The 12,427-nt window shown below is 38.8% G+C and overlaps 1 protein-coding gene across 1 annotated transcript in view; it reads left to right on the top strand.

Moving 5' to 3' along the window:
• Positions 1-12,427, top strand: part of LOC104150173 (adhesion G-protein coupled receptor V1) — a 273,763-nt gene that overhangs the window by 191,120 nt on the left and 70,216 nt on the right. The window contains exon 86 of the mRNA XM_068926389.1: positions 267-445. Coding sequence (XP_068782490.1) covers positions 267-445 — 179 coding nt within the window. The remainder of the gene's footprint in view (positions 1-266; positions 446-12,427) is intronic.

The following is a 12,427-nucleotide window of genomic DNA, read 5'->3' as shown; positions in this document are numbered from 1 at the left end:
GTTGTATTGCGTAGGCTGTCTCTCCCTCTCTGACAGTCTAATTCCAAGATTAACAATTACATAAATAAGCATACTTCTTTTATGACCACTCTCTTTTGGTTACTTATGGGAATAAAATGAGAACAAAGTATTTATGTTGAAAAATTATTACATATATACATGTGCGAGACTGAATATGCTGTATTTTGACTTTCAGAGTGATTTGTTTTTTGGAACTGTTAATCATGGACTAAGTCTACTGATTAATATCCTGCTTTATTCTTTAGGCTGTTAATTTCTGGTACGTCCTGGTAGTGAATGATGAACACACAGAGCGGCGCTATCTACTTTACTTCCTTTTGAGTTGGGGGCTTCCAGCTTTTGTTGTGATCCTGCTTTTCATTATCCTGAGAGGAATCTATCATCAGAGCACAGCACAAATTTATGGCCTTGTCTACAGTGATCTGTAAGTTTTCTTTCCAAAAAGCATGAGCTCGTTATTGTACTTTCCATGTTTTTGTTAATTTGCTTGACTGTAGACAAGGGGATATGTGTATGCCCAAATGCAGTAAGAGGCAGAGAGATTCCTGGATTAGTGGAAATGAAGTCAGTCATCAATGGGCAATTGAGCACTTTTCATGCAATTGGAGCATATCCTCTTTGGTTTCTCCACAGTTCCATCCTGGGCTGAGCATTGGGGTAGGCAGCTCAGGCATGTCTGACTTGTGGGTAAATTCTCTATTCATTTCCAAGACTGCAATTCTAGTGCAAAGGATAGAAATGCCTACTGCTGCAAAAGTGAGCAGAGGAATGAGTTTTTTTCTTCTCCATTTATTTGTTAACTCCTTGCCTTTAAATTATTAAAAATATTCTCTAGTAAACAATATTATTACAATAACATATCAAATATACTTTTTGAAGTATTGAATACGTAGTATTCTAAACCCTGTTCTCAATTTGAGCATGGCTATAATACGAATAATTATACTGCTCTCCCAAAGCTATATTTAACCTCAGTAAAACTGTCCTAATTAAAACATTACCTCTTCACAGAACTTTAAGTGAAATGATGCACAGATAAATATTTTTGTTGTCCTCTCCTACCACCTTTACCTTTTTCGGCAAAGTAAATCTATGATCATAGCTCTTTGAGGATATGAGGATATTATGCCTACTCACTCTCTGTCATAATTACATGCTTCTTATGCAGCAAAGAGTAAACACACAGCTTTTAAAGTGATGTGAGAATGTACTTAATTCTTTTTATGAAAACTTTTTATGAGGGTGGTTGCAGAGTAGACCTAAAACAGAAGAACCTCTATCTATCTTCTATAAAAGAGAAAGACAGGGCTTCATGCCAATACAACCAGCAAAAATATTCTTTTGCTCTACAACAGGAATTACTGTGAGAAGTAAATAATGGAATTCAGTGCCTGTGTATGTGCATGTGTGTATACGCATATGTATGTACACTTACAAATATTACTTACATGCACATATATATGTGTACATATATATTTATTCATATATATATATTCATTTAGGATGTAGAAAAGGTACTGTGCATGATAAGCAGGGATACCTGATTTAATTCTAAATGACCTAGATCGGGTCATGGAAGCTGTCTAGCCATGTTAGCCATGGTTCACTGCTACCCCCTCTTAGCTCAGAAGGGTAGCTAAGGTCCACAAGAGTGGACCATTTCTAATATTCAAGCTCGATCAGGGGGTGCTGTCTATCTCTGTACTGTGTCATATAACTAGATATTCCTTCAGAGAACATGGCAAACAAGAGGAGTGTTGTGCTTCCCTTTATGGTAAAATGTTCCTCTGCATAGTACCAGCAATAACTGTATGTAGCATAATTAAGACTTCTCATTGAAAATTAGACAGCGGGCTGATGGTATCATTACGCAGTGAAAAACTGTTTCAGTGTGGCTTTCCTTAGATGTACATGTATCATTCTTTCAAAAACGTGGAGAAATCTCTGAGGCCTGATAAAATTAAGTAGAGGAAAATTACTTATTCCAGGTCATTTGACCAAATTGAATATAAAATTCTTTTCCAGCATTTTATCAAAGCTGGACAACTGCTTTCTTTGCTAGAAATCATCTCAAGCTTTGTGCCTGTGCAGCTTATTCCAGTTCAGCCACTGTGAACTCTGTAAGGAGATATCAGCAAAGTTTTTCATAAATAGTGTCTATGCTCAATGCTAATTTGAAAAGTACTTTAAAAGTTTCTCTTAGTAGGAAAGAGGATAGATTGAAGTACATCACTTAGATTGTTTTCTCTGAAACAGAATGTAGTAGTGGAAAACATAACAAGGAGATTGCGAAAGCTAAGGTCATTGCATAGTAACTTCAGAATCAGCCTCAGAAATACACAGTTTGAGAACAATGGCTTGCTACTAAAGAGCTCATTTCATGTGAAGTTGGAAGACTGGTTAAAGTAATAAAAGCAGTAAAGGCTGTATCTTAGCCCTCTCCTAAGTGATTACTCCTTCAGGAAATTCACTAAAGTGGTGGCTGAACAGCTGTTTTGTTCCTAACCAGAATGCCATGGGCTATGTTAGTAGCCAACAGAATGATCAAGCTGAAGGAACCTCATTTTATGCTTGCACTGAACAAAAAAAATTTAAGCTATGTTGGATTTTATGCTTCATAAGCAGGGTGAAAGGTTCTCCCTTCAGATATTACATATTTTACGCATAAACGTACATACATTTTGTATCTTATAACTCCCACAACACGTTACAGTATAGAACTAATAGACTTTGCTTTGATGATATCAGTAGTATACAGATGGGTGATTTTCATAATTATCCGAGTTTATGCATGATAGGAACAGGGCACGCTTTGGAATTACATTGAATCTCTTAATAATACTTGTAAATTTTCCATATCATGACGCTACCAAGCAGCATGAGGTTTTTGGACAGGCGCTCAATGATGTGTTGAAGGATTAACTGCAGAGAGAGGGTTATTTTATTTCTCCCTTTACTAATTTCCTATTGATCAGCTGTTATCATTTCACCAGGATTTAAAAATGTTGATCCTAGACTGGAGTCTGCAGTGCAAAGCACTATGAATGCAAAGACCTCCTTTACCACACTGCTGGCATGGAAGCCATGGAGCCCACTATCCTTCCCAAATTCTTCCTTTTCCCATTCCTGTGCTGGGAGTCACAGGATGGTCTATGTGTTGCTTCTACTCTGCTCCACTTGTGGAGTAATTGGTATTACTTAGTATGCTCACTTAGTGCTATTGAAGAAAAGCCTGCATAGCACCACCAGTGCTTGTAGGAATGCAGTTGCCAGAGAGCTACTGAACTTGACTGGTGTCGGGCCACAGACACTGCAGAGCAGGACACAGATTAGTATCATGGATACAATTATTATGCAGTTGTATAAGTGGCTAATAATTTAACATTGAGATTCTTTAGATTCTCAGTGCTGATACAGATGTGCTATATGGCCTATCATCAGTAGTGTTCAAAGTACGCTTTCTCCTGTCTTCCTTTGGATCAAAGAGGATACTCACAGGCCTACATGGGCAGTAGACTTCTATGTAGTATGAATAAATATGATATCTTCTGTATTTGTACATAGGATGGGGGAATTGCAGCAAAATTTCTCCAGAAACAGTGAGAAAATTTTAAGAGCTGGTTATGAAAATGTGAATAAGGTATGTTGGGTGAAAGGCTGCTTGAATAGAATTGGAAGAGTTGCCAATGAAAGAAATGTTGGCATAACTCAAAGGCAGGGGGGAACCTCTGGAGTGAGATGCTCGTTTACCTAGGATAGATTTGAATGGTGGAGTCTTTCTGGATATTTGTAAAGAAAAATGGGAATGTTCTATGAATTTCTGGCATAATATCTTTACTAAGGCAAGTAATAGGATCCAATCCCTCTTTAAAACATGTATTACTTCTCAGGCCTTCTTTTAAAAAAGAAAAACAAATCAGTTCGGATACAAATGTCTATAGCTGCATCTATGCATAATTTTTGTGTGTGATAACCATTGGCTTAACCTAAAAGTACAGACATTCTCAGTATGCAGCTTTTTTTTTTTTTTCTCAATGCAGGTAAAAGGAAGGAGAGGGGCTTGGTTACACATTGACCATCTATCCTGTTTTTTACTTTTTAAATTCTGATAAAGGTATTACATCAAGCTTTGCAAATGTTTACAGTAGCATTTTAATTAAATCTAAAACATATAATTTCATATTGTCTATCCTGGTCTCTAGTCACCATAATCTGGAAAGGTTATGCTTACTTAAGAATTGCCGTGATGGCTGAGACATTAACGTCCTTTAGTGATAAGAGGTAGATTATTTAGAAAAAAGTATTGACTCCTTTCAGTGGTCTAATAGTTAAAATTTGAATTAAGCTGTGAACTAGATGCCTTAATATCACTTTTAAAAATAATGTTATCCTTCTATATTTTTGAGTTTTTATGTTGTACAGATAATTTTCCAATCCCTCTTTGAATTTGCTGTGATCTCTGTCTAAAATATTTTCCAAGGACATAAGTTCTACAGTTTAGGTACATGTTTAAAAAAAATTTCCTTTTGACACTTCTTATTTCACTTAATGTCTTCATGACTTTGTGTTATGACATAAGCAGAGAAGTGAAGACCCAAATTACCTTTTCTCTTTCATTTATTTTATTTTTTCCTGATTTCCCCCTTGATTGTCTCCTTAAAGGTTAAAAACAAACCCCCACAGGTATGTGTCTATGTTTCTATATAAGAATTTTTAACACCTTTATCCCCTTTATCACTTTTCTCTTCCTCTCATTTTGAGAATTTTTCTCATTGGATAATAATGAGAAAAATATGAATCAACAAAAATTTCTCATTCCCTCTTAGGTAAAGTTTTATGAGCAGATGAAATAATAAAATAGTCCAGTGCTTTATATCATCTTGCCTGTCAGCTACCTACACTCTCTGAAGCATGTGTAGATAAACTGTAGTAGTGGTCACATTTCTCTGGGAAAATCACTGTAAACTCTTCTATCTATAGTTTGGCTCTACAAATTAAAAAAAGAACAACTTCAAAGCAAAGTTGAGCTCAGACTGTTGCTCCCATGCCTGTTTGCTGCTAGGAATCTGTACCTAGGTGTGTGCTAGATGCACACCTCTCTCCCTGAGGAGCAATTTCCATCTTTCCATATGTAGATGAGTTCACAGAAAGACATGAATTCAGCTTAAAGTCAAGTTCCAAAGCTCACTGTAGTTCCTCGATTTCAGAAAGTTCAACGTTTGCTGATATCCTGGTGTATACAGCTAGCCAGTCATGGCCTCATTTCTAAAAAGCTTTTAGCCGAGTTTCTCACAGTGAATTTAATCTTAGCGATACGTATAAACTGAGCTGTATATTTCTATTAGGTCTCTTAAAAGCATAAAGACACAGGTCACCCGGTATAGTGGAAAACACTTTGAAGCAATATGAAACTACAGACGTGGGCAAAGAGAGACAGAAAATGCAATGAGGAGATGAAGAAAGGAAGGAGAAGAATTGCATAATATCTAGCTCCCACCAGTTTTATCCCAATCTCATCAGTGGTTACTCTGAGGAAAAAAAGTGAGACGAATTTGCTCAGTATGTATTTTTAGAGGGCTTACAGCACTGAGCTGCAGATGGTTCTTTTGAAAACCACTAGAAGTACAGATATAACACCTCAAATTACTGAATGACTTGGGACTAGCAACAACTTAATAATTTTTATGTAATAAGTTTGGAAATATTTATTAAATAAGAAATTATCTTGAAACAAAGTTTCATGTCATCTTCTAACTCTCTTATATTTACAAAATGAAGGAGCAAGCAAAAGAACTTCTAAAAACAGGCTTGGCAATAAAGCGGCTTTTTAATTTATGTAACTCTGAACAATTAATTGTTCACACTTTCATACAAGTAAAAATTTCAAAACCCTTTAAAGTCTTTTGGAACGCCACCTGTTTTTTATAGGGTTTTGCACTAACACATCTGTTCATGAGATCAGAGGCCAGAATTACCAGTATCATTTTTTATTCATAAACATGAGTTTAAAGGTTTAATTATGCGACATTAACTGGACTTGTATCTGAGAGCCTGCCCTATTTGTCCAGAGGTATAATAGATGCTAGAAAAAGAAGGAAGTGTACCACTCAAACTGGCCAGAATCACAGGTCAATGGAATTCAACTTCTAACTCACTTGGGCATGTTTGAAAAATCTTACCTACAATACTATTAAAATATTTTTGATAAACTTAGGAAAAGTACTCTTGTATATAATTGCTTTGGAACTTTAAGCTTTGAATCTGATTTGACCTTTTTCTTGAACTGAAATCCCCAAAGAAGCCTGAAGGCCTGTTTTTATTAGTGTATAAGCTAAAACAGGCACTCTCAAAGTGATTAGATATGACAAAATACAAATTTAAAAGTTCATAAACAAAGCTCTCCCTGCCCACTGTGTCCTCACAAAAGTTGGTCATGGTTTTCAAGAACAGTTTTGGTCCTATCAGTAGCTTTTTGAATTGACACAAACTCTGTATAGTGTCTTCTAGTTAGGCATCTTGAGACTGGCCTGTCTGCTCCTGGCACTTCTAAGAGCTCTTTCCCTCTGCTAACCCCTTCAGTTTCTGCAAGTGTCTCTTCTTTAGCAGGGTCATTTACTTGTCCACTTCAGTAACGTTTTATCCTTACAACAGCATCAAGACAAATGACTCTTGATGGAGAATTGCTTAAACAAAGTCATTTGTCTTGATGCTGTTGTAAGGATAAAATGTTACTGAAGCACCTTTCCAACCACTCCTCTTCAGGAAGTTTTATTCCAAAGGCTGCAGCACCTGCAACTTCTAAATATGTACTGCCTGCTCTTGGAAGGAGAACCCAGTAAGCCTTAAGTGTTTGTTACAGATGCAGTCGTGCTTTCTCTCTCACATCTAGCAGGCTGATGCCTGACGTTTACCCAGTCAGCCAAAATTCTGGAAGCTTCTCTGAGTCTCACCAAGTTGCATCACTGTTTCATTTCTGGCACACATTCTGGGCCCCGATTCCCAGCCTACTAGCTATTCTCTAAAATGAAGCTCTGCTTTCTTAATCCCAAAGACTAGTGCCACTCCCAGTCAAATGAATTTTTAGCTTGAGCGAGCTAATTTCTGAGCAAGTATTTGTATTAAGGCTCTTTCTCTTATGCCCCCCTTCTCATATTACTTCAAAAGTACTGGATTTAGTCCTGATTCTTAAGAATAAAATGTGTAAAATAGCAGACTTTTTACATGCAACAACAAAGTCAGTAACAAGGAAAAGAATTTTGCCATTTTAATTGAGCTGTCAGTAGTGCCAAGTGAAAAAGGTGTATGGTTCATATGACAAATGGATGTGGAATTCCTAGTCCCTAATCCCTATCCCATGCTTCATATTGTGCATGAACTCGGAAATGTCTCCTGGCACGGTCCTCCCTCCCCCTGACTGCTCACGCGTGCTTCCTGTTATCCCAACCACTTCTGTTACTGCTTCCTTTCTCCTCAGTTTGCTATTAAAGCACCTAGGATTTAAAAGCTCTTTCAAACAACTGTTGCTAGAGTTCAGCAGAGAATGATGCTTACACATCTGGTTGTGAAGCCATATGCTGCATGAACTACTCAGCTGAAACAGTAGGGAGAAAAGACTGTATTTTTCACTGGCTCATTTCTCATCATTCATTGTTTTGACCTTCTCAGCAGGGTAAATCAGCCCATGTTGAGCTCTGTGCTACTGTAGGAGAAATGTTTCTGATGAACAAGAGCTACGTGGGTTATCTCTACATCGCACGACAATATAGGCATCTCAGAAATATAATACTGGGCAAATTGCCCTGCTTCACTGTCTTACCCCATCAGTTAAAAGAACACAAAATTTGGCCTTTTGTATTATGTGCATGTGTTTTATTTTCTGAACTCCTCTGTTATTTGCAGTGAAGCTGCCTAGTGTGCTACCCACTGCTAAGGATTATATAAAAATATCTCACTGCTAAATGTGATGGCTTTAATTACCCTTTATTTATCCCTCATTATCAACACAGGTTTTCAGTGGAGGAAAATGGTTGGGGCTTTTTATATCTCTGCAAATTTTTGCTGTTAATGTTAAGCAAATGTTAGCCTATTGGAAAGAGACATAAATCACTGTGTTGTGCTTTTAAAGCATTAAAATAAAGAAGGGGAAATTCTGGAAGAGTCTAGTGATGGAATTTTGAAAAGTGAGACTAGAGAAAAACATGTTATTATTTCTGAAGATAAAATTCCCAGCCACAGTTAGATTCTGACAGATCAAGATAGGTAGTTTTAAAACATTGCAATGATAGGTTGTTAAAGGTGAAAGTTACGTAGCGTTGGGCCTGATCCTTCAAACAGCTCCAGTTGAGGGGATTTTGTACCCAAGTAAAACTCCAAGAGACTTCTCCAAAGTCTGTGTGGTACTATGAGGAGAGTAACACCCAGAACAGTTGCAGGATAAAGACTTGTGTCCTTGCTACTGACAGCTTTTTAAGGTCGCATGTTTCCCTCCAGGTTATGTAAGAAATGAACAATATAGACCCTCCTACTTTATGATCTTTAATTAGCAGAATGCAGCCTACTGCTACTATACAGGTTTGTTCTTGGTTTATCTGTTCTCCAACATTTTAGAAAAGCCTTCATCTGATTTGCTAAACTATATCAGGGAATACTAAAATAAGCAATATTGAGATCAATATCAGCAACTTCCTCGGAGCACTTCACTGACATGTTGTATTTAAGAAGTAAAAACGTCTAACCTCTTGTATTTTATCTTCCTGAAAAGAGTAACAAGAATTAGTTGTTTCTTGAACTTTAACACATCATTGTTCTGCAATAGCTCACTTTTGTGCTCGTGCTTTAGTTACATAAAGTACCTGGACACTGTGTATACCTAGCAGTGCAGTCAGCCATGCTTTAGGAAAGCAAACTCTGTTTGTGCTATGCAACAGCATCAGTAGTTAAAAAATTCATCTCTGCTGAGGTACATGTGGGGAAAAAAAAGAACACAGCTTCAGCAGATTGGTTTGTATAAGCAGTATTAAATGTAATTGTCAGCATGGCTTAGATAGAATCACTCTGTCTAATACAGAGGTTGCAATAGAAAGACTGTAGTACACGCTTATCCTAGGCATTTGTTATGCTACAACCCACAGAGAACTTAATAGGTGGGACAAACATGCAGATGACAAAAATGTACTGATTGATACTGTTCTGAAGAGAGAAAACCGCTATGGCTTGACAGTCTGTTATTCTTCCTGCCCTTTCTTTTTGCAGACTATGAACGTGAGCGTGATTTTTCTTTGACAGTTTTCATATGGAAACATCTCCTTTTCCAACTAGATTTATATTAAAATCCTTAGTTTAAAGAATAGATAGAAGTAGTACTCAAATTAGGAAACAAATATGGCTGCCATGAAAACTAGTATCAGGGAAACATTTTCTTCAATGTGAGACACTGTAACAAATACAAAATAGTAAAAAGACAGAAAAGTAACCATGATAATAGCTCCTGGTTTCAAAGCCATTGATAGTGAGTGATATGCATGGAGAAGAAGCTTTAGATGTAAACAGGAGCCGGATAATTAATTGAAATCAGTCATGTAACTTCTTATATGCTTTTAAAATAACACTGCTCTAACAAATGTCAACCAGGATTCTAATAGCTTTTTTTTCTGGTTGGATGCCCAGGTCTGCAAGTGTCCTGGTCCTTTTACAGTCTTGTTCTTTAGACTAACCTCAACCACCCACTTGGGGACTCCAGAGCTTCTAGGGTCTTGGCTAGGAACCAAATTAACTCAGTGTGTGCGCGAGGTCCTTGCTGCTAGCTGGGGATGACTGTAATGTCCAAGTTCACCGAGGCAGATTCTTGACTGTTTTGTTTGCATGATGAATACATCACAGAGTCTCTTTTGATGTTTGGTGCTTCCTTAGTGTCTACTTTCATTGGGGGGGGGGGGGGGGAGAAATGAGATATAAAATTCTTCAGAGAAATTTCTACAAGATGGCATAATGAGATGACTGAAGCACAGCGGGTCATGTACTAAAACCACAATAGATGACAATTTAGGTTCTCATTATAGAAAAGAGTTTCTTAGGGATTTTATTTTTCCCCCTTTCCTCATCTGTTTAGCTATGCAGTAACAGCAGCTACAGTAGAGAAAAGGATGAAAATTGCTTTTTGCTTTATTACGTGATAGGCCTGGTGTATTGACAAGGCTGTTGTTTCATACACTGATTCAAACAGAGTCTTCTAAAGATCCTGTTCTTCAGTATTTCAAAACAGCATTTTGGCACTTCTTCATTCTTTATGCATAGTGAACCAGATTTTCCCACTGTTTTCTATGGCTGGTGGTTATTTCAGTGAGTACCTCCAGTAATGAATGTGGCGCTGCTTATAAAGTATTGAATTTTTACATGTAAATACAGGTGACTGGGTCAAATCACACTGTTTAATTTCAGTGGAAATTCCCATTGATTTAAAAAAGGCTTTTTTCAAAAAAATGTTGGGACCATCTGGCTGAATGTAAAAATGAAGGAGAAATAGTTGGCTTAATTTCTGGAAACTGGAAGATCCACTGCTTTCTGAGTTGAAATTTCGTACCTGGACTGACATAAGCATGTTTTCTTCTCTTTTTTTCCCTCCTTTTCCTCTTCCCCTCGCTTTCCTTCCTCATCCTTTTTGTGCACGAAGAAAGAAACTAGAAGAAAATTAAATAAACCTGAATGGCTGACTGCCACATTATCACTCTATAAAATCTGAAAAAACTGTTATTAAACATTTTGAGTCTCCTTTCAGCCTTAAATTCAGTGAAAGAGTTAATTTGCTCATGTTGAATTTTATATGAAATAAAATATATGGGCCTATCTCTGAACTAAGCTACCTGAATTTTAAACTGACTTTATCAGATACAAGCACAGCTTTCACTTGAATTCATTCTAATGTAGACAGCAGTAGTATGGGCAGTATTAGATCCTTGAAGTTGTTCGTTTTCCCATCATTACGATTAAATGGTGATGTCAGCGGCCAAGTAAAACCCTTAGTCAAAGGAGGTAAATCTAACTGTTATGCTTTGGGCAGTAATACTTTGATTACAGCAGCCTCCAAGTGAAGTTGTGCAAGTGGCTTGCGTGTTTCACAGCTGTACTGGCCTCTTTGGGGCAGCTTTTATGTTTCGTTTGAGATTTGTAAGCTTTGACCCATAAGCTCTTGGCATTCTGGAGTAGGATCCTTCCACAGAAAATCCCCTATCCATACAGTACGGATATTGGCTGAACTTGCATCTGACGACAGTGATTAAACAAAACAAAAGTAGTATCATGGTGCAATACTTGATTTGCAGCTATAGGGAAAGCACCCACATTCCTCTCACCGGCCCCCCAGTAGCTCCATAGGTCTCTGTTCAACCTCTATCAACTGTTTTGCTGAAATTACAGGTGAGAAGCGCTTTTCCCTGGCTTCAGTTCTTGCTTTTTTCCCCGGTCTATTCTGTACCTAGGGTAAATTGAACCAGTAATTTTTTAATTTTGACATCAAAAATTACGTTTGCATTCATGAAGTTGCTGCTGCTGTTGCATAAAGACATATTGAAATGTTGAATAACCTGTGAACCAGCTAGTGGAACTTCCTGGCCTTGGGTTTATGGACATCTTTTACCACATACAGGGAATGAGATTTCTTGCAAGAAACAGTTGTACAAAACTACAGAATGAACTTGGTGCACCACGGCAGGTGTTTGGGGGCAGAGGTTCGGTGCTTGCGCAGGGGCTCCTGTACCAGGTCCTAGCTGTGTGCCACATCTCCTGGGGGGAGCCGTGCTGTCCCAGGCGGCCAAGGCCAACGGTCTGGTCGTTCCTGCAGAAGGCCAGCGCTGCCTAATGAAGCGCTGCCTTGTAAAACCGTTGTAATAAACTGCTGGTGTAGCCAGCACACGCTGGTTACATTCAGGCGTCAACACACGGCAGCTCGTTGCCCTGCCGCACGCTAACAAAAATGGCAGCGGCGCGCGACACGAGCGCCGTTATTAAAGCTGCCCCTGCTTCTGCAGGGGGCTCAGAGGAGCTGCCCTGCCTCCTGCTCAGGAAATTCGGAGTCAGCTGCGCCCGCCGCCGCCCGCCCCCTGCCCTCCCCGGCCCCGGCCGCTCTCTGCACCGTGCGCTCGGCAGCAGCGCCGGGGCCGAGGAGCTGATGGGGAAGTTTGGCCCCGCCGCTTCACAGGCGTCGCTTCCTGCTCCGCGGCTGGGGAAGCCAGATGCAGCGCTTTTGATAAGGGGCACCAGGGTTCAGGCTCGCTCCCCTGCGCTTTCAAAGGCAGATGCAGGCTGCTTGCAAGTGAGCAAACTGGTGCTTCCTCCACTGTAATACGTTGCGGGTTTCCGTTGCGCACGGTGTCCTACACACACTGTACTGAGAGCAACGTGTCTGTTTACA

Source organism: Struthio camelus, chromosome W, assembly GCF_040807025.1.
Source record: "Struthio camelus isolate bStrCam1 chromosome W, bStrCam1.hap1, whole genome shotgun sequence".
NCBI lineage: Eukaryota > Metazoa > Chordata > Aves > Struthioniformes > Struthionidae > Struthio > Struthio camelus.
This window is presented reverse-complemented; position numbering and strand designations above follow the sequence as displayed.